The sequence below is a fragment of the Erythrolamprus reginae genome, chromosome 3 (genome assembly GCF_031021105.1).
Source record: "Erythrolamprus reginae isolate rEryReg1 chromosome 3, rEryReg1.hap1, whole genome shotgun sequence".
In the NCBI taxonomy this organism is placed as follows: Eukaryota; Metazoa; Chordata; class Lepidosauria; order Squamata; family Dipsadidae; genus Erythrolamprus; species Erythrolamprus reginae.
Genome location: NC_091952.1, coordinates 109,874,641 through 109,900,624, shown reverse-complemented (window position 1 = coordinate 109,900,624; position 25,984 = coordinate 109,874,641). Strand labels below are relative to the sequence as shown.

At 38.0% G+C, this 25,984-nt stretch overlaps 1 protein-coding gene across 1 annotated transcript in view; it reads left to right on the top strand.

Moving 5' to 3' along the window:
* The first annotated feature begins 5,804 nt into the window (after nucleotides 1-5,804).
* KCNT2 (potassium sodium-activated channel subfamily T member 2) overlaps nucleotides 5,805-25,984 on the top strand; it is a 295,119-nt gene continuing 274,939 nt past the window's right edge. The window contains exon 1 of the mRNA XM_070746341.1: nucleotides 5,805-5,900. Within this exon, the coding sequence (XP_070602442.1) occupies nucleotides 5,806-5,900 (95 nt within the window). The 5' untranslated portion in view covers nucleotide 5,805. The remainder of the gene's footprint in view (nucleotides 5,901-25,984) is intronic.

The following is a 25,984-nucleotide window of genomic DNA, read 5'->3' as shown; positions in this document are numbered from 1 at the left end:
GTATTTTCACTGTATAATTTATCACTAGTTTTGTATACAATTTTTGGTCCCCTCAAATTATTAGCCAATTACTCACTTTTGATTATTTTTATCAGTTATCAATAAGAACCAAATATGTTTCCAACCAATACAGCATGGGTTATTTTAAGTATCTGGTATTTAACCCAAATTATTTCTTAATTTTTTCAATAGAACAAAGCTTTAAGCAAAATTTCGGAACTATTTGGTTTGGTAAAACCACAGCATGCTGAATTTGCAAAATAAGTGTCTGGTTAGCAATTTAAAGATAGAAAATGCTTATACCATGTACACCCACCACATAATCAAATTATAAAGTCGATTACTTCTGAAATGTCTGCCATGTAGCAGACATCTCTTTCCCCCTTCCGCTTTCCCACTTCACTTTTTCCTTTCTTCTAACAAACTTTTTCCTTTTATTGCTTCCATTACTTCATTTATTTGCTTCACATTATATGTATTGTTTAAATAAATACAATTGTTTTTCTTTGATTTTTCAATATGCTCCAAACTATGTAAAATTTACGACTTTTCTTTATTGTGTCCTCATTCCCTTTTTTTCTCCCTCCCTTTTTCCCCTCTAATTTTTAATATTCAATAAACTATTTAAAAAGAAAAGAAAATATTTTAATTCTATAGATGGACCATGTCTAACTAAACAGTATTACCTTTGCAATTCACTCTAAAGAAAATTATAAATTAATTATAAATTAATCACATATGAACTTAACCTATAAATGTATAGATGAGGCATATTTTCATGCTGGAATAAGGAAGTGATGCAAACATCTATAGTGTTTCATATTTATTGCAGAGACTACATAGTCTGAGGAAGACACTGAAGCAATAAAATTTTTCTATTTTTTTCCTATCTGTAAGATATCAAATGAACTTTCATTTTTTTTATTTGTTTGTTTATTTATTTGTTTGTCTGTTTGTTTATTTATCGAACAAGTATAGAATTATAGTTTGTATTAACATAACAAAGTAGAAGGCAGACGATTTGGGAGGCCTGTAGTGATCCTGGGGGCTGGAGAGGGCAAAAGGGAGCAAAAATTTCCAAAAATGATGTTAAACAATTTAACGTGTTATGTGATTAATCCTACAGGTAATAGGATATGAAACAGTTATGCAGTCACTTTTTTGTAGTTTTTAATTTTTTATCCAATAGATATTTCCAGTTTTTTAATTGACTTACTGTATATAGCTCACATGTTATAGACAGAAAAATTCTGGAGTTATTTATTTTAGTGTTTTTTTACATCTCAAAAATCTGGCATTTAACAAGGGAGTATAGACTTTTTACATCCCCTGTGGAGCCCTGAATCCTCCTTTTTGCCAGTTTTGTTTTCCTATTACTTTTTAATAGGAGCCTACAGCATAACTTTTTTTTTTGGTGCCAGTCTCTTGGATTCCTGGATTAATCACTGTAGTTTTCATGGCAGTATTTTGCAAGAGGCTTCCCAATGGTTCCTTCCTAGGATGGAAAGTGATTGGCCCAAAGTCACCCAGCTGGCTTTGTGCCTCAGGCAGGACTAGTACTCCTGGTTTCTAGCCTGATTCCTTAACGAGTCTACGGAGAGGGTGGCATACAAATATAATAATAATAATAATAATAATAATAATAATAATAATAATAATAATAATAATAATAAATAATAATAATAATAATAATAATAATAATAACTACTATACCAAACTAGATCTAAAATTCTACAAAGCTTTAAATGGAAAAAAAACCCCAACAATCCTAGCAGTGATGGGCCGGTGCCTAGAGGATGTTAGGGCCTGGATGAGTGTCAACAAGCTCAAACTCAACCCAGACAAGACGGCGTGGCTGTGGATCTTACCTCCCAAGGACAACTCCATCTGTCCGTCCATTACCCTGGGGGGAGAATCACTGGCCCCCTCAGAGAAGGTTCGCAACTTGGGCGTCCTCCTCGATCCACAGCTCACATTAGAGAAACATCTTTCAGCTGTGGCGAGGGGGACGTTTGCCCAGGTTCGCCCGGTGCACCAGTTGCGACCCTACTTGGACCGGGAGTCACTGCTCACGGTCACTCATGCCCTCATCACCTTGAGGCTTGACTACTGTAACGCTCTCTACATGGGGCTACCTTTGAAAAATGTTCGGAAACTTCAGATCGTGCAGAATGCAGCTGCGAGAGCAATCATGGGCTTTCCCAAATATGCCCATGTTACACCAACACTCCGCAATCTGCATTGGTTGCCGATCAGTTTCCGGTCACAATTCAAAGTGTTGGTTATGACCTATAAAGCCCTTCATGGCACCGGACCAGATTACCTCAGGGACCGCCTTCTGCTGCACGAATCCCAGTGACCAGTTAGGTCCCACAGAGTGGATCTTCTCCGGGTCCCGTCAACTAAGCAATGTCGCCTGGCGGGACCCAGGGGAAGAGCCTTCTCTGTGGCGGCCCCGGCCCTCTGGAACCAACTCCCCCCAGAGATTAGAACTGCCCCCACCCTCCTTGCCTTTCGTAAACAACTTAAAACCCACCTCTACCCCCAGGCATGGGGGAATTGAGATCCTCTTTCCCCCTAGGCCTTTACAATTCTATGCATGGTATGTATGTATGTATGTTTGGTTTTTATATTGATTTTTAATCATCAATACCAAATTACTATTGTACACTGTTTTATTGTCGCTGTTAGCCGCCCCGAGTCTCTGGAAAGGGGCGGCATACAAATCCAATAAATAAATAAATAAATAAATATGGCCACAATTCTAAAGCAGCCTGAATCGGTGAAAGATGTTTTCTGTCTCAGGTGCCAACTAAGCAGCTGTCGAGAAACTATGTTTTGAAAGGATACCCAACTGGTCCTAACAATCTGGACAAAATTAAAATAGCAATAAGCTACTTAAATCATATTAAAAGCAGGCTGCTTTTATATGGATTAATAATAGAATAATCAACTCCAATTTATTATGGCATGCAGACATAGTCTAGCTCAGGGGTCCCCAAACTTGGCCATTTTTAAGACTTTTGAACTTTTAAGACTTTTGAACTATGCTGGCTGGAGAATTTTGCGAATTGAAATAGACAAGTGTTACATTTGCCAAATGTGAAGACCTCTGGTCTAGCTGCTTTGAAAATGTGCAAGCATCAGTTTAATCAAAGAGTGCTCTTCCTGTCCCCCCCCCCCCCTGGAAGGGGTTTTACGCTAGGTCCTGTCATGCCTGATTATATGGGGAAGTGAAAGATGTTGGGAAATAGCTTAAAAATTGTACTTCAACCTTTTTTTCACTACAAGTCCAATGAAAGTTGTGATATCAATGCTTCCTAAAATCTAAGCCACTCAGTAACCAAATGAATTTTGAGGCCTTTGTTCCCAGATTAGCACAGAAGGGAAATACTTTGCAAAGCACTAAAATGCACCTCTTATTATAAGAATACAGTGACAATTTATAGCACCAAACGTGATGTAGTTATTTATTTGTAGGCTTATATGTCCACCTCCCTCATATGACTCTAAATAATCTTACAATCCTTAAAACACATGATTAAAAATGAAAGTGGTTTCTAATTCCTATGCAAATTTATGAAAATTATCATAAAGAATCAATATTTATTACAATGAGATCAACATTAGGGTAATAAGTACAGACATTACTGGAGGAGGGTGTCACAACCAAGTATTCTTGACCACCAATTTATCCAAATAACAAATCTGAATACATTTTTCCTCTTCAAAAAAAAATAGGATTGGAGGAATTAAATGAAAACAGTTCCACTTCAAATTGATATTAAGGGTGCTGAATCAAGTGTAAGTTGAAAACGTTTGTACTTTCCAACACGATTAGAAATGAGCCACATATTTGCTATAGTAAATGCCTTTTAAAAGTAAGAAAGTATGTGCCGCATGACAAAGAAGTGGGGTTTGAAACCAATTCAGTATACTGTATTTCTCCATATACTGTTTCAGCCACTGTCTCAGTTTTCTCACTAGAGGGCCGCGCGGGGCCTACTGTGCGATCCCCAGAGAGCCGTTCTGCTCCTCGCCTTCTCCTCATAGAAGTCACCCAGGAGCCACTTGGCTGCTGAATCTTCAGTCCGCGCCGCCTGTAGAAGCTTTTCCCAAACTGGTGCCCTCCAGGTGTGTTCTGCACAGCTTCCACCGACTTCGGCCAATATGGCCATTGAGCAGGAGGGGTGGGAAGTGTGTGAGAGCGAGTGCGCGCGAGCAAAGGTGTGTGTGTCTGAGGGCGCGCGTTAACCTGACACAAATATAGGTACACAACAGTCGCATATTGGGTGTGTACGAGTGTCACAAGATGGGAAAAGCTTCTCTAGAGGGGGATAAGTGCACCAGCGTGCCTCCCCTCCCCTGTCCTAATATTTCTCTCTTACTAATATCGCGTACATAAACATTATTATATCTTTGTATAACACCAATATGTACTTGACAAAACAAACAAACAAAGAAATAATAAAGATTTCGTGGGCACGGCAACCTTATTCGCACTCAGCTATAATCGATACGTGTTTAGCCTGTGGAGCTTGATCCAGTGGGGGGAGAAAGGGGTGTCGTGCAAACCCTGAAATTGAAAAGTTAACCGTAGCTCGAACTAAACTCGGATAAAGCGTGCTGCCGAAGGCGGAAGACCCTTCAGCAGCGACTTAGGTGGGTGCAGAAACTACGACCAAGACAGTGAAAGACTACCAAAATGTTTACTACCAGTGTGGGCGTGGTTTATGCAGGACGCCCTGCATTTTCTTTCAACATCTTTCAGTGCAAGTTGGATGCTCTAGGGTGGAGCTCCATTTTCGCTACCCTACTGCGTCCCCCCTCCCTCCGGGCAGTAGCCCTGGATGAAGAAAACCACAGTAGGAAACGGTTGCCCGCCTTATTTGGGTCCCGGCCGATTCCCGTTCTCTCGCCCGCTGAGTCGGGGAAGACGGTATTGGGAGCTCCGAAGGGCTTTTCGGGAGAAGGGCGCGCTCCCTTTCTATTGTTTCCAGGCAGAAGGGGGAATGCTATTTGCTGTTTGAATACCTGGCCTCACAAGCTATCCTTACCGACCAACTGCCTTTGTTATACAATGGAAACCCAAGCACTGAAGCATAGTTGGAGGCCGGCTGCCTTACAGGCGGCGCCACTGTCACTCAAGGGGCCACCTTACAAGGCGGTGTGCCCGTCACTGAACACTCCGGGGTTACCTCCATTCACCCAACCGCGCTCATTCTCTGGCCTGGAGAGAGGGAGAGAGAGAGAATCACCCTCATCCAGCCGCCGAATATTAATAAGGGAAGAAAAGGCTATTGGCGGAGAAAGCGAGGTTCCCGGCACGTCACACATTCAAGCTCCTGAGGGCCAATCCCGATTGGCCGAGCTCTCAGCGGCAGCTCCAAACGACATTTGCATGGCCGGGGAAGGATGGCAAGAAAGAACGGCGGCAGGCAACCCTTTGTTGTCGATCCCGGCAGGCTAAGAGACCTGCGCGTGCATCTGGAGACGCTGGCCGGTTGGCTGCGGGGCGTGCGCGCGCGCCCCCTCCCTCCTCTGCCTCCTGTTGCGATACAGGTTGCAAAGAAGGAAGGGTGTGTGTAGGCTTTTAAATAACTTTGCCAGCAGGTGGAACAGATTTTGCATGTTCGGCTACAGGGAGAAAAAAAAAAAACCAAGCGCCTGGTAGCATTACATACTCCTGGGTCTTCCTTTTAAGCACGGACTAAGTCTCGGTTTTTGGCTCCCTGTGTTCATCTTGCTCCTCACTGCTTCTGCCGTTAGCATCCCTGCGAGGGCTGCTTTCATCTTCCTTTCAGGATGGTAGACCTGGAGAATGAGGTTCCTCCGCTTCCTCCAAGATACAGGTTCCGAGATTTGCTACTGGGAGATCAGGGATGGCAAAACGACGAGAGGTGAGTAGGCGAGATGAAGCATTTGTGCAAAGAAAGATACAGAAAGAGGAGGGGGGAGAGGGAGGATGCGTGTAATATGAGGTGTTCCTAGAAATGGGGAACGTGTGGCTTCTGTTTTACCTTGCAATGGCTTGAGAAAGAGTATAATTCTGGACTGCATGAATAAATACATCTAGGTACCTGACGTTTTGCACATGTCTTGCATAATGTACCTACTGTGGGTGCCTAAGGATAAATGTTGATAATGTATTTCCTAACCTTTATGGATCCCCTTATTTTTCAGCCATTTGTACTCAAAACACATGCTACTTCTACATATTTGTGCCTGTTGTCAATTCAGACATTTCCCGTGGGTACCCATATGCACAGAAGTATGTAGGGCATGAATATATCTGAACAAGTATGATTTTGTATATGTAGTAAGTATGTGTGATGTTGTTATCTATATTGGTTTCTGTGAGCTAGCTCTCTTCTTCTCCACTCTTTGTTTTTATTTATCCAATGGTCATATCTTCTTATACCTCACTTTCCTCTTGGGTGTTTCCTGCTTCTCCACACTCTGTAATGTCTGAAGACAGACTGATGTTCAGCAGTCCTTTAATTCTTGGCGAAGACATCAATACCAGTTAACTTTCCTATTTGAATGAATGGGTTAATCTGCTAATAATGATTTGCTCCCTGTCTGTGTAGGCTTTTTGAAATAGGCTTCGGCATCACATGGCGTTTCTCGGAGAAAAATAATGAGCATTTATATAAGTAAAGCATTTCTTTAAAAAATGTCAGTTTTAGAAGCTCCTCTTAAACATATTTGCATTCTTTTATTAGACTCTGGCGGTCTTCCAGCCAGAGGCTTAAAATAAGTATGGAAAAATTGCATCTACTTAGCTTTATCATTGCTGAAGCATCAGGTCTTTCCTGACAAATCACTGGGACCATTGGACTACAATTGCCTGATGGAGCTAAATATTATCCATCAATACTTTATTCCATTTTACTTTTTTGATATTAATTAGATAGGCTAAAATTCTGATCTTATGGCTGAATCTCTTTTTACTGGTAAAAGCCGGAGCTACAATCTATCTGCAGTTTAATGTATTTTCCTTGAAATAAATATTGATTTATTTTTTATTCCAGTGGAAAAGGTAAACAACTGTCTTAAATTTTCTCATTGTGCTGCTAGATATAAAGATATACAATATTTTACCCTGCCTTTTATACTATTTTAATAATTTATATTATTTGTACCTTTTAAAATGTGTTTTAACACAAACGTACATTACTATATGATATAAAATATCCATGTCCATGTTTATTAGATATAATGCTTATAGTTTATATCTTATTCCCGCTTATTCCAGGGTGTGTAAAGAATTGGATCTTATGGAGAATTGATATTTTAGCCATATACCATCCTTAGAATATCAATATAGTAGTGACAAGTATATAATATTGAGAAGTGGTATTCTGGCCTTCCTTAGTATTTAGGAAAATAAATAATTATTTATTAGTATTTAGGGAAATCATAATTAGGCCAGACCTTTTTTTCTGAATGTGTTGATTATTACCTAATATTAGGGGGGGATTCAGCAGGTTCTGACCAGTTCTGGAGAATCAGTAGTGGAAATTTTAAATAGTTTGGAGAACCGGTAAAGACCACTTCTGACTGTTCCCGCCCCCATCTATTCTCTGTCTCGCGGGTCTCAGTTGATTGAAGGGAAATGGGGATTTTTCAGTAACCTTCCCTTGGAGTGAGGAGGGGATGGAGATTTTACAGTATCTTTCCCCTGTCATTCACACCAAGCCACACCCATAGAACCAGTAGTAAAAAAAATTGAATCCCATTACTTTTGCACATTACTAGGCATTCAAAACAAATTACAAAGATGAATGGATGATTCTGCGACATTTTAAGATTATCTAATGGCATTATTAGCCCTCAGGCCATATCAAAGTGCAAAGTTCCAGAAAAAAAATGACTAAAATTGGATAAAAACAATTTAAAATGGAATTTGATAAAATACAATTTAAAATGAAATTAGAATCTCAATCTACTGCAATCTAACCCAATGAGTTCCACATATGCAGATCTCAACAAAACCATTTTGTTTAAATACTGTGCTGTGTTAAATGTTATTTTCAGGTTCTGGACGCACATAAGGTAAGTTGTTTTGATATGGGGATTCCAATGGGTTATTCATTTTGTATATAGACCAAGATACTTGTCTCTCACCCTCTTATACAAGCAACAATTAAATAGGATGTGAGACAGGTCTTTTACCTCTGCCAGTCTGCAAATGCAGAGATGCTCATTGTAGGGTATAGAATGGAATCTCCCATATCTGACCATTGTGTCAAGTTGTCTGAATCTTGCTCACATAAATATCTCCCTAAGATGTTTATCTAATGTTTGAGTGACATGAAAGGCTCCTACAACATGCTCCTTCCTGTTATATTCCTCATAATATCTTTATGAACACTACCATTGCCTTTCCTATGTGTGTTGGAGTACACAGAGTGACTCATGTCATCAACAGGTATCCAAATTAATATTCATTGTGTTGATTTCCTCCACCTCTTTAGTAAGTGTGGCTAGTTTCAGTTTTCTTCCTTGCTTTAAATTTGGAGGTGGCCTCTGAACAATTTTATAAATCTAAGCTTTGAGCAGCGAATAATTTTTTTTTTACAGAATTCTGATAATCATTTTTTAAAAAGTTATTTAATGTAGAAAAAAATATGAAATATAAATTTAACTTTAAAAACTGATGGAAACCAAAAAAAAAATGAAAAAGAAAAAAAATCCAATGAGTTACAATAATAATCTACTATTGATTGATCAACAGTCACTGGATTACTAATAAATACCATATACTGTAGTACTATAGTATAATCAAATACAAAATATTATTGCAAAATATACAGTCTGTGCTAAAATAGTACAGGTTGTTTCATCCTTTGATTAATAAAGAATATTGCTTTTCCAAAAGAGATAAATTACGTGTTTTCAAAAGCATTACTTCTGTAATATTAGTTTTCTAATTTCTGAATATGATTCTTTTAATGACCTCTATGCATGATGCAACTATATGTAATCCGATTGCAAATCTTAGTATATTTCTTTTATTTTTATTTATTCAATTTATATATTGCCTATCTCCCTAATAGTGTGATTCTGATGGCTGATATAATTCAAAACGTCTTTAACATTTAAAGATTTCCCCATGAATATAAATACCATATTTAAAAAGGTACCAACTCGTTATATATAGGTCTATGAACCCTCAATTTTTAATGTCTCCAATTAAAATAATCTGATTATCATTCTTTCAATAATTCTGGTAAATATACAATATGACAGTTTACTAAATCCAGGTAAAGTTTTGATTCTCCTTGTGTCACTCATTGGTTATGTTCATACATTGCATTGTGATTTATTAGTAAGATGGCTAAGCATGACTAAGGTTAGCTATGTCAACCAGAGGAGTAGATGAGAGATATAATTACAGAAACTCCATAATTTCCTTTTGTATATTGAAATAGGAGTCATGCAGTGATAAAAGATAAATTTCTATTAAATATAAAAACTCTAAGAGAGACCACTTCATGTTTTTTTTCCTTTCAATTTTGATGTTTTATGGTGACCAAGACATTTGAATTACAAAAAATGCACAGATGATTATGGTTGTATCATTAAAAGTGAATACTGGAAAATGAAAATAGTATTAAAACAACATTAATTTAAGGAGTATTTATTGATCATCCTGTTTAAATTGAGATATATAATTGTTAGAGACACATTATCATGCACCCAGATAGATTTACTACGTGCTTTCAATTACTCAGTAGCTCACAACCTTTACAAAAATCAAAGTTATATATTATTAGTCTTTTGTACAAAACAGTTGGGTTCTCTCTCTGCTATCTCTGTTCTTTCTGTTGGTTCAATGTGACTGATGTAATAGGCACTATGTGTTTAATGATAGTTTGATGTACGCTGTAATGTATGTCTGATATGCAAGACAAAGACAGGCTTGTAATATTATTGTATTGAGAAATTTTGACTGATTTGAATGTGTATGACCAGATTGCTTGACTTACTTATTTTCAAAAGTTAACACTAATAGAACTGTAATGTATCTTTTTGTATGACTGAATAATTACTCATATCTCCTGGATATTTGCTGGAATCCCATGTTTCCTCTGTGTATATCCTTAATAACTCAAGGGTTCTGTACACTCCTTAACATATATTATATAAAGCAGATGTGTTCAGCTTGGTCAAGTTTTCCATTATTCATATGAAACTTAATTAAACATAATTTTTATTAACTTACATTTATTTGGAAAATCTTGTGATCATTATCAATCATATTTCAGACAAAATGCAACTTTACTTATTATTTTTTCTAATAAAATCAGGTAAGAAAAATCTGTTCTCAGTAAATGTCCCTATGAACATGTTTTATATGCCTAGTTATAGTGATCTTTGTCTTGGCATGATATATAAAACTATTTATTGTGGATTAGTGATATGTGACTGCCAGATCATGACTTCCACACACTATGGTTAAAACCCAACAACTTCATAAGGAAGATGTGCTTCCTTAAGAACTGCTTATTGAAGGATGGAAATTACCTTCCATCCCCATTAAAATACATTTTGTACTATTAGGCAATAAAAGAACCTACTGTAGAAAACCTTTAAGAATCCCACCTGGCCAAAACTGTTTTCTCCATTACACAATTGGGAATCAATTAACTACCTTATTTTTTAGAGTATAAGACGCACCGGAGTATAAGATGAACCTTAGTTTTTGGGGAGGAAAATAGGGAAAAGAATCTGTTTACCAGATAATCATCCGGCTAGCATCCTTAGTCTGGTCAGTTTCAACACATTATTTTATCCCCTAGTTATGGCTTTAAAAAACCCCTTATTTGGAGATAGTAACAATGAAAGAGCTTGCAAGCCAGTACGAGTTGGGAACAATGTTAGAACCTGGTTATGGCTGGAAAGAAAATTTTGAGCAAGTAGAGCAATGAAAAAAAAACATGCAAAGACTTAGCGCTTGGAAAACATTATTCACAGAGAGTAACATTAAAAGAGATTGCAAGCGGATTAGAGCTGGGAACATCATTAGCACCTAGTTAGGGCTGGAAAGAAACATTTGGAGCAAGTTAGACCTATGAAGCCCTTCATGGCATCGGACCAGAATATCTTCGGGACTGCCTTCTGCCGCACGAATCCCAGTGACCGGTTAGGTCCCACAGAGTTGGCCTTCTCCGGGTCCTGATGACTAAACAATGTCGTTTGGCGGGACCCAGGGGAAGAGCCTTCTCTGTGGCAGCCCCGACCCTCTGGAACCAGCTCTCCCCGGAGATTAGGATTGCCTCCACCCTCCTTGCCTTTCGTAAACTCCTCAAAACCCACCTCTGCCGTCAGGCATGGGGGAATTGAGACATCTCCCCCAGGCCTATACAGTTTATGCATGGTATGTTTGTGTGTATGTTTTTGCTTTTTAATAAGGGTTTTTTAATGTCTTTTAAATTATTAGATTTGTTGTATATTGTTTTATTGTTGTTATGAGCCGCCCCGAGTCTACGGAGAGGGGCGGTATACAAATCTAATCAATAATAATAATAATAATAATAATAATAATAATGAAAAAGAAAAACCCTGCAAAGACAGGGCTTGGAAAACATTCTTAGCAGAAAGTAACAATGAGAGCATGCAAGTGGTAAGAGCTGGGAACATCGTTAGCACTTGGTTAGGGCTGGAAAGAAATTTACTTGGAGCAAGTTAGAGTAATAAAAAAACCTGCAAAGACTTAGAGCTTGGAAAACATTCTTTGCAGACAGTAACAATGAAAGAACCTTCAAGATAAGAGCTGGGAAGATCGTTAGCACCTAGTTAGACTTGGGGGAAAAAGCTTCGGAAAAAGCGGCATTCAGAGTATAAGACGCACCTGAATTTTCAGCCTCTTTTAGGGAGGAAAAAAAGTGTGTCTTATACTCTGAAAAATACAGTAAATTTTGTCACTCCATGAATTCCATACCATCTTTAGGAGAATGTCTCAGAACAGAAAAAAATGTAAGAGTTTAGGTTTTTTGAAAGGAATGGCAATAAAGATGCCAATGAAGTACAATCCAAACTTTATCTTGGTACCATCACTATAAACAATATAAAAACTTCACCCAGTACCCGATTAATATTGCCAGTGCTTTATTGAGAAGGGCTTTTACATCCCTTGGGCTGTAGCCATATCTTGAAAGGAAATACTGTATTGTAAATGCCCTTTCCCTCCGTTATTAATTACGTAATTTATAATTATGTCCTGCATTGCTCCATTTATAATCTGATTATGGTCAAATTGATGGTAGGTGAACTCAAGGGATTGGACCTTGAACAATAGAATTATCTTCTTGCAGACAATGCTCCCATCTATGAACAGCCAGGTTGTGGCTTTTATTTTGCTGTTTTTTAGAAAGAAATGCTTAAATTTGTAGTTATAGTGCTGGGTATATCTTGTTGTAACCTTCTGTATTTTATTTAACCTTCTCTTTTTATTATTAATCTTGTAATCTTACTATTCTACTGTTATTTTATAGTATGTTAATTATTATGAACAATAAACTTATTAATCTGTCTAGTTAGACATCCAAGTACCAACAGCTTTCTACGTTATTATTTCACTAAATTAGGGGTGTGATTTGTTTTAGCTAAAAATGCCATGTTATGTATTTCCCAAAATGCATTTGCAAACCTCTTGGTCCTGTAACATGCCAAGACTCCCCAAAATGTAAAATTATTTCTACTAATGTTTTGGGTTTGACTAATACAAGTCCAGGGGTGGGTTCTAATTTACCTTGCTGCCGATTCACTTCCTCCCGCACTACGTGGCTGCGTTTTGTAGGAGTGTACATGCTTTGCACACATGCGCAGTATCAGAAAATCCTTTTTTTTAAAAAAGCCAAAACAAGATGGTGACTCATGCACAGTGCCAAAACTTGACTTTCGCGCATGTGCAGAAGAAAAAAAAATACCAGAATTTTTTTTAAATCCCCCACAAAAGATGATGGCGTCCATGGACCACCACTGACAGAACCGGTTCTGTGACATCATCGTGACATCATCAGCAGCTCGTTACTATTCTATACAACCGGTGTGAACCAGAAGGAATCCATCTCTACAAGTCCAACCAAATGAGTGTTCTTCTGTTCTTCTTTCTTGCCTGTAATATTTCTGATCACCACGCAAAATTTGGAGAGAGGAAAGGATTTTTTCATAAAGTATACAACCTGAGACTCACCTTAGCAATTAACAATATTCCATTGACAGCATACCCTGAATGGAAGTTCGTGTGAAAGTTTATGTATTTATCTCTGGCTTTTGAAGAAGGACTCCCGTGTTCTTGGTTGCCAAGAACTGAGAACAGAATTGGAAAAATATGGGAAATACAGTATAATGTTTTTTGAGTGGAAGAGCATTCAGTTGTTGAATTGTAGAAGCTCGGAAGCATTTACCAAAAAGAACACGAACATGTCTATTGCTTCCTTGAATTATTGGTATTGTGTTTCTGGAAATGTTTGTCACCGTTTGTTTGAAATATCTAGGGGAGGTTTATAATGTAACAATATGGTGCTGCAATGAAAAACTAAAGAGGTGGAAATTGGAAATTGCAATTTAAGTTGAGAATGAAAGCAAAAGGCTAAGCCAATTAGGGAATAACTTTCTGTTTTTACGGTGATATTGTCATTTATGTGGATGACTGCTGTGTACATATTTTCATAGAAACATGATTGCTTTTAGGGAAAAATTGGTAACATTGCCATAGAAACTGTCAGCCCTCAGTGACGGGAAGGATAGGAAATTTTTCTTCATTAAATATTTCCTAACATTCTAATCCTTTGGGAAACAGATAGCTCAGCTATAGAATGATGTCCAACATTGATAAATGGTAAGTCACAAATGTGTCACTGACAGCAGTGATGCATTTTGTACGTTTCTTAAAGGATTATGTGAACACATGAATAGAGACTTGCTCCTGCCTATGCAAAGAGAAAACACTATTCACACTTGCCCTCTTGTTCATGTTCATGCTTTGTTACTCTTTCTCCTTTCACAGCTGTCCCTGTTTTGTAAAGTGCCATCCATGTTGATGATGCCAAATTAACAATTGACAACCCCAAGCACGTGCTAACATTTTTATTTCAGTACTAAGGTGATTCATTAGTTGTTCATTTTATGAAGGGCAATGGGGTTTAGAGAGCTCCTTGCTCGTGCCACTAGTGTTAGTCCCATTCGGATTTGAGATGAGGTTGGTTGTAGCTCAGGCTTTAGAGTTTGTATATTTGTATAGATGGAGTTGATACTGAAATTCTCTAGGATTACATGGCTTGTCTTTTTATTGGAATATTTTTTTTTCATTCTTCCTTCCACTTCAAATAATAAAAGCAAATTAAAATGTTAGGTAGGCAATTCCTGGAGTTAATTTTATTATAAGTGTTCTTGTGACTTTACATGGATTTTTTGTACATAGCATTTTTGTGTGGGAAAGTAGTGGAAGGAGCTGCATAGAATATTACAATTGAAATGAATGTGCATGAGTGATAGTTGGGGTTCAACTGAATTTGGCAAACATTTTCTTCCTCCCTCCCTCCCTCCCTTCTTCCCTCCCTCCCTCCTCCCTCTCTCCCTCACTCATGCTCTTTCTTTCAGTCTTGGTTTTTGTAATAGACACTGTACACTGTAATGTAAACAGACCCCTTGTCTGATGGTTCTTAGGCTAGAGTCTTGGGAGATGTCACAGACTGGGGAGAATCCAGAGTTGTATTAGGTGATTGGATGCACTAGGTAATAGACTAACAATGAAGTGGAGATTGATAGATTGTCATTCAGGTTTGATACAGAGCCTTAGGTTCCCTATAGATGGACCCTGACACATGAGGCTTATCAGTAGGTCCTTGTGTCAAGGCTGCACTGGACGAACAAAGAAAAGTTTATCACTGTGTGAAATAAACTTCTCCTACAGTTGTAAATGTCTTAGTCTAATGCCCAGAGAACGGAACTTCTTGGTTGTTTACACAATTTGGGACTTTTCCACATGCAATTTCCTCTTTATGCTCTGGGTCAAAAAGGCACCATGGTTATATACTGAATGTCAGATTGCAGAGCTCAAAGCATTATATCAGGGATGTGCTACATAAATTATTTGGCAGAGTTAAAGCTATAGTATATTAGAGGAATATATAAGGAAGTGTGTAGTGCAGTTGTTTATTGTCTAGGTTGAAAATACTTGCGCTGAAGACTTGCACTGAAGTTGTGCAGCCCTATAAGATTTATGTATGTATGTATGTATGATGTATTTATGTATGTATGTATGTATGTATGTATGTATGTATGTATTGTATTGTATTGTATTGTATTGTATTGTATTGTATTGTATTGTATTGTGTTGTGTTTATATGCCGCTCATTCCAAGGTGGACTCAGAGAGGCTCAGACCTAGACCTGGGCACTGTATTATTTAAGACTACTTTTAGTAGAATAACAATTGAAAAAGATCCTTTGAATATGCTTTCTCATCTTCCCATTTTACCTTCATGTGAAAGGGGAAGCTATCTGAGAAATTTTTGGAAACTACTTTTTTGGTATGGGCTTAAGCCAGTTTGATATGGTTGTTGCCTTGGTAATATAGCTTCTCTCTGCTTGTCAGGGCTATCCTCTAAATTCGCTACAGCTACATTGGTTAATGATAAACAGAATTTTGACTAGACAGCTATTTTAAGGAAACTGATAGAAGAATCCACAAAATCCACTTTAGTGAGATTCCACTGAGTTGAAAGAACATCTTGCTAAGAGTCTTCATCCTAAAAATGCATATGGTTAAGAGAGAGAGAGAGAAAGAGAGAGAGAGAGAGAGAGGGAAAGAAATGTATTTTCCATGGTATAAATAAAAGTAATACCATAATGAAGCCATACGGGACAGTTTAGGAAATCAATTTATATTATTTCTAAATTGATAAAATATATTTAGAAATTGTATTTGAAAAATTATGGTAAATTGGAAAGAACACCTTTATTCAGTTTATATTAATGCTTTAAATGAGATTTAAACATTAGTTGTAACTCTTGAGTATAACCATAATTGTTTGTATTATATCTTTGAACTCCACGTGTATTTTGTCATTTTTAGTGACTATTTTAATATCTGTTGTTCTATTCTGAGATTTCCTAGAACAGTGTGCTTCAGCTTTGGTGCCCTGGGATACTGCTGCTTACTAGACTTAATAAATCTAAGGTATAAATCTTACAGAACTGGCAAAATGCCAGGCTAAAAAAAGATTTATATGGAAGTAATTCTGTTTGAGTAGAATGGGATTTAATGAGTAGATACACATAAGATTTAGTTTCAAAAATGGAGTTTTCTACTAGATTATAAAATAAGCATCAACTTTGTTGTATTAAATTTGAGCCTGCCCAGTCCTCCTCCTTTTCTATGCTTTGCTTTGCACTGATGGTTAACAGAGTCAATAACTGAACAACATGGTTCCTGAACGTTGCTATATTATATTACAGGAGTGATACATGAATTACAGTACTTATAATAATGGACAGCCATCCTCAACATAATTATGTAATGCCCATAAGTTAGGGAATCCAGTAACTGTTAGAACAATTGGGAGAGTGCAAAGTCATAATGAAGCTTGCAATATTCTTATACTCATTACAGAACCTCCAGGGCAAGGCTAATTGTCTTGACTGTTTGACTAGTGGACAACCTCTTGGGTCACTTTTTATAGATATTTCCTAAAGAGAGAAATAGAATGACTATTAACAGGCAAAAAAGCAGTGGAACTGGGAGAGACTCTTAACTTGCTGCTGGCTTTCCTCATTTCCTGCTGTTTGTAGGAAGCTTACAGCACTGGAAATCACTCCTCTTTTTAAATAGATTTAACAGATTAACAGAGTTGGAAGGGACCTTGCAGGTCATCTATTTATTTATTTATTTATTTTATTTATTTATTTATTTTTTCCAATGCACAATAATACACAATGAAGGTTATAGAGGATATACTCAAGTAAATATATTAGAGAAAGAATAGAAGTGAAAATATAGGAATAAAATATACCAGTAAGAGAATAAAAGAAAAGATATAGGGATAGTAGATATGATATATGAGATATAGGAGAGACAATAGGACAGGGGACGGGAGGCACGCTAGTGCACTTATGCATGCCCCTTACTTATGCATGCCCCTTCCTCTTAGGAACCTGGAGAAGTCAACCCTAGATAGTCTAAGGGTAAAATGTTGGGGGTTGGGGGAAGATACTATGGAGTCCAAAAAATATGACTTTAGTAATAGAGTTGTCGAAGTGTGGAACTCATTTTGAGTTCCACGCTTCAACAACTCTATTACTAAAGTCGTATTTTTTACAGTCCAATTTGGAGCAGTTAATATTAAGCTTGTATCTATTGTGTGCTCTTGTGTTGTTGTGATTGAAGCTGAAGTAGTCATTGACAGGCAGGACGTTGCAGCATATGATCTTGTGGGCAATACTTAGATCATGTTTAAGGCATCATAGTTGTAAGCTTTCTAGACCCAGGATAGTGAGTCTATTTCATAGGGTATTCTGTTTCGGATGGAGGAGTGAAGGGCTCTTCTGGTGAAGTATCTTTGGACATTTTTGAGGGTGTTAATGTCCGAGATGCAGTATGGGTTCCAAACAGATGAGCTGTATTCTAGGATGTGTCTGGCAAAAGTTTTGTAAACTTTGGTAAGTAGTGTGAGATTGCCAGAGCAGAAGCTATGATTAACAATTCTTGAAGCCTTCTTGGCGATGTTGTCGCAGTGGCACTTAGGTCTTTTGTTATTAGTATAACCCAAATAGACTTCAATGAATACTGAGTTGAAAAAGCATTACGTGACCTTAAACCTTCTCTATCAGTCGGACCAGGCGGTCTATGTGCATACTTCCTAAAAAAGCTCTCTTCTACTATAGCTGAACCACTGAGCATAATATTTGAAAAATCCTTCAGCACCAGCACACTTCGTAAGCTACGGTTGTAACCTATGGTCATTGAGAGAGTTTAAGATGCAAGTGATGAAATTAGGGAATGAGCCATTGCTGTTGACAAAGACAGAGCCAAAGAATGAGTTGAGGAGGTTAGCTTTGGATGAATCACCATTATATTCTTTGTTGTTAGGTCCTTTGAGAGGTGGGATAGGTCTAGAGTCTTTGAGTTTGTTGTTGACCAAGTTGTAGAAGGCTCGATTGGATTTGGTGCATAGGAGGTTTTCCTCTTGTATGCTGTGGTAGTGGAGACGTTCTACTTTTATTTGGTTGCATATGCTTTTATAACGGCTTTTGAAGTTTGCTACATGTCCTTTTTTGTTTGTATGCAATTTTCTTATTGAGATGGGGAGGTTAGTTTTCAACCCCTTGCCTAAGCAGGAGACCCAATATCTGCCTCTACCAAGGATCGAACTTACAACCTCCTGATTGCGAGGCAAGAGCTCTACCTCTAAGCCACAGCTGCCTGCCATTTTGGGGGGAGAAGTGGTAACAAAAGGAGCTATGACCATGAGGAAAACTTATTCCTGCTTCCCAACCTGACAGAGAGGAATAGGACACATCCATAAATGGTCTGTGTCCCGCAGCCAGCCCTACTCTAGCAGACATGTTGCTCTCTATGTTTCCCTTGCCATCCATCACTGTTAAAGAGATTTCAAATTTCTGTCTCTGTTCCAAAGCACCAATTATTATTTATCTGTTTGGCCTTGTAACCTGAAAATAGGGTGCATGGGGCAGAGGGAGGGGGGGAAGAGAGTGGGGATATGGTTCCTCCCATCCTCCCATGGGTTTCTGGGAAGTAGTTGGAAGGCAAAATTGTATTACAATGGGAATCATGGGTCTTGGCATTCTATAAATTAGCTCATTTGAGTTACTTTAGTTCAATAATTGTTTTCCTATACTTTCCAGTTTTACACAATTGAAGGTTACCAGCAGACGTAAGAATTTTAGCAGTGTACAGTAGATTATAGGATATTACAGAGGTTACATGTACTTGACATCTCCAATACATGCAAATAAATAGTTCTAAACTTAAGACTAGAATAGGGACTGGAAATTTGTCGTAGGCTCTGGCATCCGTTTGCCTGGACCCAATTTTGGGACCATTTTTATAGCAGTTGTCAGCCTAATCATATGGTCTTAAGGCTGAATCCATTTTCCTGAATGGGCATTTCCTCCCCCCACCCCTTGAAACTAACAAAAGCCACCAGGAACTGGGGGTAGTGATGGTAATAATCACAGTCATGTGATCACAGCATACGTCACCCAATCTTAAACTTTAGCTAGTTGCCAAGCACCTTAAATGTGACCATGCGGCCATGTAGAGTGGGAGGAGACAGTATAACATTTTTAAAGCCAGACGTACTTTACACAAAGCACCTTTTTTCAGGCTGTTGTTCTGACCCAGCCTTCGCAAGCAGTGGGAAACCACTTACTCATGAGTAAAACTCCCCCTTTTAAAACAGCAGGAACAGTCTTTATTTACGTTGGATAGCCAAAACCAAAAATAATTACAAATGAACATCTTTTCCCATCCCGAAACAGGGTACGAACAGTCTCTATTCACATGAGAACTCAAGATAAAAACTCCGTCAATGATTAAGCCAAGCAGAAACAGTTCCTGTTTACAATGGCTGAGCCAAATTCACTACCTATTATTTCCCAGCCGGGAGACTCAATTGGCATCTCAAATACAGAGCAATTTGTCCCAACAAACCTGGTTCTGGCAAAGGAGTCTGACCTGATTGATGTACACTGGAAAACAAACTCTTGTCTGCAACAAGAGATGACTCGCAAACTCCTATTATTTAATTTCCTAGCCAGGCAGGGGCTGGCTAGCGTCTACGGCTTCTTTTCCCTGAGAGCTGGGTTATTGCTTTCCGTTGCTCTCCTCTCTTCTCTAGGCATACGCACTTTGAGATGGGCCCCATCTGTTCCTCCCCCTCACTTATCTCAGGGCCAAAGACAGTTTCTTCTCCACCTGGGGGTGGACAGAAGACCCTGGCTCTGCATCTGCCTCTGATTCTGCTTCCTAATCAGAGCCTTCCAAGGGCTCTGAAGCTTGGCCCACACTGCCCCTCCTCCTCCTCCTAGTCTGACTCTGGTGCTAGTGGTGCTGGCAGCTGACAGGCCACAACAACTATTGTAGCACTGAATGGTCATTTCTGGCCATAAGTCAAGGCTTATCTTTAATCCATCTGTCATATACAAATACACATTTCACATTAATGCAGTACATTTGCCGCACATTGCCTGCTTAAATTGATGTGCTTATACTCCCTTCCTCAAATATAAATATATACTGAAGAATTGTGTAAACAGCCTTTAACCATTTGGTGCTATTGTTGAATGTGCTCCATCTTGATTAGAAATATTCATTATTTACTAGCTGTCAATATAATATAAACTTCCCTGTTTAATTATTATGAAAAGGTTTGAAGATTAGATGTCTGACTTTGTTTGGAGAAGCCTGGGTTTCCTTGGAAGCTCATGAGCCTCGATCAATAGAATCAGTAACTTGGAAAGCAGAAAGAGAAGTTGAATATTATATAAGTGGGCTCTGGCAGCATGTGACAGATGTCTTTTTCAGACTAAGTGTTTACCACTCTCAGTGAGGGAGGTATGTATTCATACTTTTATTCATTTTCAGGGCTCATAGGGCATTCCCATCAAAACAAATTTTGAGTGGCATATAATCTCTCTTCCATAAGTCAGGATAAAAGCAATAAAAACAAAAGAAATAGATCTCATAAAATAACATTGTAATAAAAATAGCTATGTAAGAACAAGGAATAGAATATATTTGCTAAGTCACAATTATTTCAGTTACGAGGGAAAAAAAATACAGGTAGTCCTCGACTTATGATAACAATTGACCCCAAATTCTCCATTGTAAGCAAGACAGTTGTTAAGTGAATTTTGCCCAATTGTATGATCTTGTTAAGTGAATCACTTCAGTTAGCAACAAAGTTGTTAAGTGAATCTGGCTTAAGTGAAGTTGTCACAAATAGGAACCAGTTGCCAAGCATCTGAATTATGACCATGTGACCATGTAGATCTGCAAAAGTCATAAGTATGAAAAATCATAACTTTTTTCAGTAACTTCAAATGGTCACTGATCAAATGTAAATTCAGGGGACTTACGCGCGCGCGCGCGCGTGTGTGTGTGTGTGTGTATGTATGTATGTATGTATGTATGTATGTATGTATGTATGTATGTATGTTGTAAATGGAAAACAACCTCTATGCAGACTCCAAGATGTGTTTCAATAGCTATGTTTTTATAGACTTTTAAATGCCAAAAAGAAAAGGGTGGTTCGAATGTCTGAGAAAATGCTGTTCTGTAGATTTTCTTTCTCAAATATTCAGACTTTCTACATCTAAATAGATATTTGTGCATCTGAAAGCAATAGCAGAACTGGATATCTAAAGGAAAACAAATTTTTGATTTTGTGTGTCTTCTACACCATTCATTCAGCATGAATCTTGACATATAAATTACATTGTTGCTTTTTCTAAGAGCTTTGGAAATCCTATTTTGTCAGAGTGGCTTCAAAAAGGGAACTAACATTTCAAAACAAGCAATCATAACAACATTATCAAGATTTTTCAACAAAAAAAAAATAATGCCAGGAATCATGACAGTTGAATTTATCTGATGGACATCAACTTGCAAGAATACCAAGCAGATATTCTATATTTTTTCTGATTCTAATTCAGTTTGATAAAAGGAAATTTGATTTCAAAATTATTTTGAAAGAGAAGAGTACAGTACAGGACAGGACAGGACAGGACAGTGGTACAGGAAGAGTACAGTATAGTATAGTACAGGACAGGACAGTGGTACCTCTACCTAAAAACATCTCACAAACTTTTCTAGATAAGAACCAGGTGTTCAAGATATTTTTGCCTCTTCTCAAGAATCATTTTCCATTTACAAACCCGAACCTCCGAAACTGTAACCAGAAAAGCCTCTGTGGGGCCTCTCTAGGAATCTCCTGGGAGGAAACAGGGCCTACACCCTCCCTGTGGTTTCCCCAATGGCATGCATTATTGGGAAAATAGCTTCTTCTCACAAACTTTTCTACTTAAGAACCTGGTCATGGAACGAATTAAGTTCATAAGTAGTGATACCACTGTATATGTAGTTTTCCTGCACTTATTTAGCTATAGGAGAAATCTAGTGATTAAGACAGTAAACTAGAAACTGGGAGACCAGAGAGATGGGGGAAGCCTACTGGGGGAAGCCTACTGGGCCCACCAGAAGTTGGGAAACAGAGGGCCAGAGGGTCTCCAGGGAGCAGTAGAAGCTGTTTTCACCATCCCCAGGCATTGAATTATGGGTGTGGGCACCCAAGGAAAAAAAGGTTCGCCATCACTGACCTAGAGGTATGTTGAATAAAACTTGATATCATACTTAATATTATTATTTATTGATAGAATTAGGTTCCTTACAATTTACCTTACAATATCTATAAAATTAAATACATGACAATGACTGACAAACACTAACGTGAACAATGGCCTTGCATCTCCTTGGAAAAAGCACCTAAAATATGGTTATGTGTCTGTGGGGCAGGGGTGGAATCAGAACTTTGAATCTGCATCATAAGTCCCCTTTTCAGGGTCTATTTCAAAAGTTGCTAAGGGATAAGATATACGTCAAGGACTACCTATAGATATATTTTCTTACTTCTTGTCTTGGTTGATCATGTACATTTCTATTTGGTATCATGTACATTTCTATTTGGTATCTGGGTTTTTTAGTTAATTATATAATTACTGTCATGGAAGAACTGATATGAAAATCATTGCCAAAAAATGTACCCTATTATTTGTATGACATTAAAACAATTTAGCAAAGTTTACACTGAGTGTTAAATAATGTAACAATAGATTGCTTTAGAGCAATCTATATATTTCTAAGCAATATTTATGAAGATGTACCAGTGCAACCCTCTTCATGAACTTGTTTGAATTTCTTAAGGTACTGAAACAGCATTTTTCTTGCTGTGACTTCCTCTCCACATCTCTGCTTATTCAAAATGTTTTATTAAATCACTATTTCTTTAATGATTTGATTTTTAGGAAGTTTAGTTTTGAAGATTGTCTCAACTATCAGATGTGCACCTGCCTTCTACAAGTGATCCACAATTGCTTGGAAGAATAAAGAAGACTTATTTATTTATTTATTTATTGATTGATTGATTGATTGATTGATTGATTGGACTTGTATTCTGCCCCTCTCCGTGACATAATACACAGTACAGAAGATACTGTTTGCAATTTCCTATGGCTCAGTTTGCTCATAATCACTCCTGTTGTGGTTCTTTCCTTTTTTAGGACATACAGTATAAACATTCTGTTCTAGGAGTTTCTATTCCCACCCACCCACCCAATATTTGCAGAGTGCTCAGCTATTTGTGAAAAATCAACTGGATCTTCCTAAAGCCTCTTACAAACCCTCTACTAACTTGTCAATAGCAGGAACAGCCACTCCCCAATTTGGTTGGAAATCACATCAGGCTTTCTGCCAGATTTCTTCCATACACATGATCATTGAAGAAACTTGGTCTATTAGATCATTTCTCTTTTTTGTACAGATCAATCTTAGAGACTTTGCCTGCAGCATCCAGCCATGCTGAAAATGCATCTGTTTTTCCATTGTTTCCTCCTCGTCTAAACATTTGTCTTTCTCATTGTACACTTCTGTTTCAACCTCTCATCTTAGTGAATGGGTTGGATAGATTACCCAGACAGAACATGATCATGACAAGCAGCAGATTATGTCCATTCCTCTATCCTATTTCAATAGTTCCACTTCAAAAAAACCTGTCAAGATAAACACCAGAGTATCCACATCTTATACGTTTGCCGTTTGCCAAAATTTCTCATTCTCTCTCTTCCCCCTCCCTCTCTCTAAACCCAAGCACATACTGAGAAAAATCACATTCCTTGGATCAATTGAAGATGTATTGGTTAAATGTGTATACGTACGTCTAAAAAGCTATAAAATACATAAAAAATGGACCAAGTTGAAAAGATGGAGGGGCGCCCATAAAGCACCAGCCCCTCCCCTCGCCAGGATTACATGCCACCAGTGTTCCCTCTAATTTTTTTTTTGGGGGGGGCAGAAAAGTATAGTGTCTGAGCGGCAGTCCCTTTGGGACTGGGCGGCACAGAAATATTAAATAAATAAATAAATAAACAAACAAACAAACAAACAAAAAACCCACCCTGTTTTGCCTCAGAGAATTTCAAAATAAAATACTGTACTGTGTGTCTATAACAGTGAGCTCATAATAGGGCAACTCTATCAATATCAAAATGCCACTTAAATAGTTGAGCTAGTTTCAAACTAGATTTTGATTTTCTTTCTCTCTTCCTTACTCCCATTCTTTTTCTTTCTCTTTTCCTTCCTCTCTTTTTTCTATCTGTTTCTGTCTCTTCCTCTCTTCCTCTCTCTCTCCTTCCCTCTCACTCTTTCCCTCTCGTCTTCTGGGCAGGTTTGAAAAACTCTGAGTTGATGATGATTTTTAAGTGAGCGATTGCTCACTGCTCAGCTTAGAGGGAACTATGCATGCCACTATTGGATTCCCATGGTAGTTGACAGAGTCAGGTTTTAATGCTTTCCTGGAAGTTCAGACTGATGGCCTGCCTCACTTCAGGGATCAAGGTGATCCAAAGGGAGGGGCCAGTGGCAGAACAGGCTCTCTCTTCCTTGATCCCACAACAGGGTCTGGAACACACTGTTCTTGCCCAACCGAATGGAACAGGTCTATGTAATTAAGACAAAATTGTTTCTCAGGTAACCTAATACCATGCTTTGAAGGTCTTAAAAAATGGCAATTGAACTTGAATTGGACCTGGAAGCAAACTGGTATTCAGTGCATCTCACTCAGGATGTGCAATACTAGCAGGATTCAGAACTGCCTGCCTCGCTGCATTCTGCGCCAGATAATTTTCAAATAGTAGCCCCATATGGAGCACATGGGTTGGCAATCAGCAGTACTATGGTGGAAAACTTAACACTATGTAGGATTTTTGGCTGCATTGTTTTATATCATCTTCCTGTCTTCAAATCAGTATCATCTTCCTTCCAGTTAAATGCTGTGATTGGTGACACTTTCCGCCCTGAAGAGGAAGGCAAAAAATCAATACAACTTACCATGCACTTATACTCCCTGATAATTATTAATTTATTCTTGTGACAGTCAGGAAAACAGGTGTGTCTGGGTTGCCATTTCTCAGGGTTTGCAATTTACTTCATTCTGCCAGCTGAATGAAAAGAAGTACAGGGGATCAACACAGACTGGCTCCCTTGATAAAACTTGTGCCAAATCCCCAGGTAAAAATACCAGTGGAAACATTATGTTGGCATCAGACATAATTGAGATGAGCTTTTGCCAAACTGCTTGGATAATCAAGTGAAAATTTCAGCAACAGAAAGCAATTTTCACTATTAGACAACTATCAAAATACAAACCTCCAAGGTCTACAGCTATTCTTCTAGCCAGCTGCGTCTACTGTACCCTTGTGCCAAAACAATCAAAACCTTTCCATTATTTCTACACCTCTACTGCTGTAATTTCTCCCATGGAATATTATACTTACACTTATAGTTGTTGATGTTTTATTGCTGCCAAAAGATTTAAAAGACCATTTGTTTCTTGTTGCCCAAATAGATGCCTGCTGGATTGCTTTTCTAGCATATTTTGTAGTTTTTATAGTTTGCAGACTCCTCCTTCCCTCCCTCCCTCTCCCCCCTCCCTCAATGTTTTTTTTTTAGTTGCATGTTTTTTAATTAATATATTTATGCAACTCATATGGATTCTTTTTTGTCTAAAAGTCCAATTCCAAGTACATTTGCTTTATTTTATTCTCATTCTCTCTCTCTCTCAACCAAAATGATAAAAAAGGATACTATAAAATTATCTCAAGGTAAATGTGAAGTAAGATGTTTGGCTGACTGGGATCAGACTTAAAACCAAATTTGACATTCCACTTAATGGCCA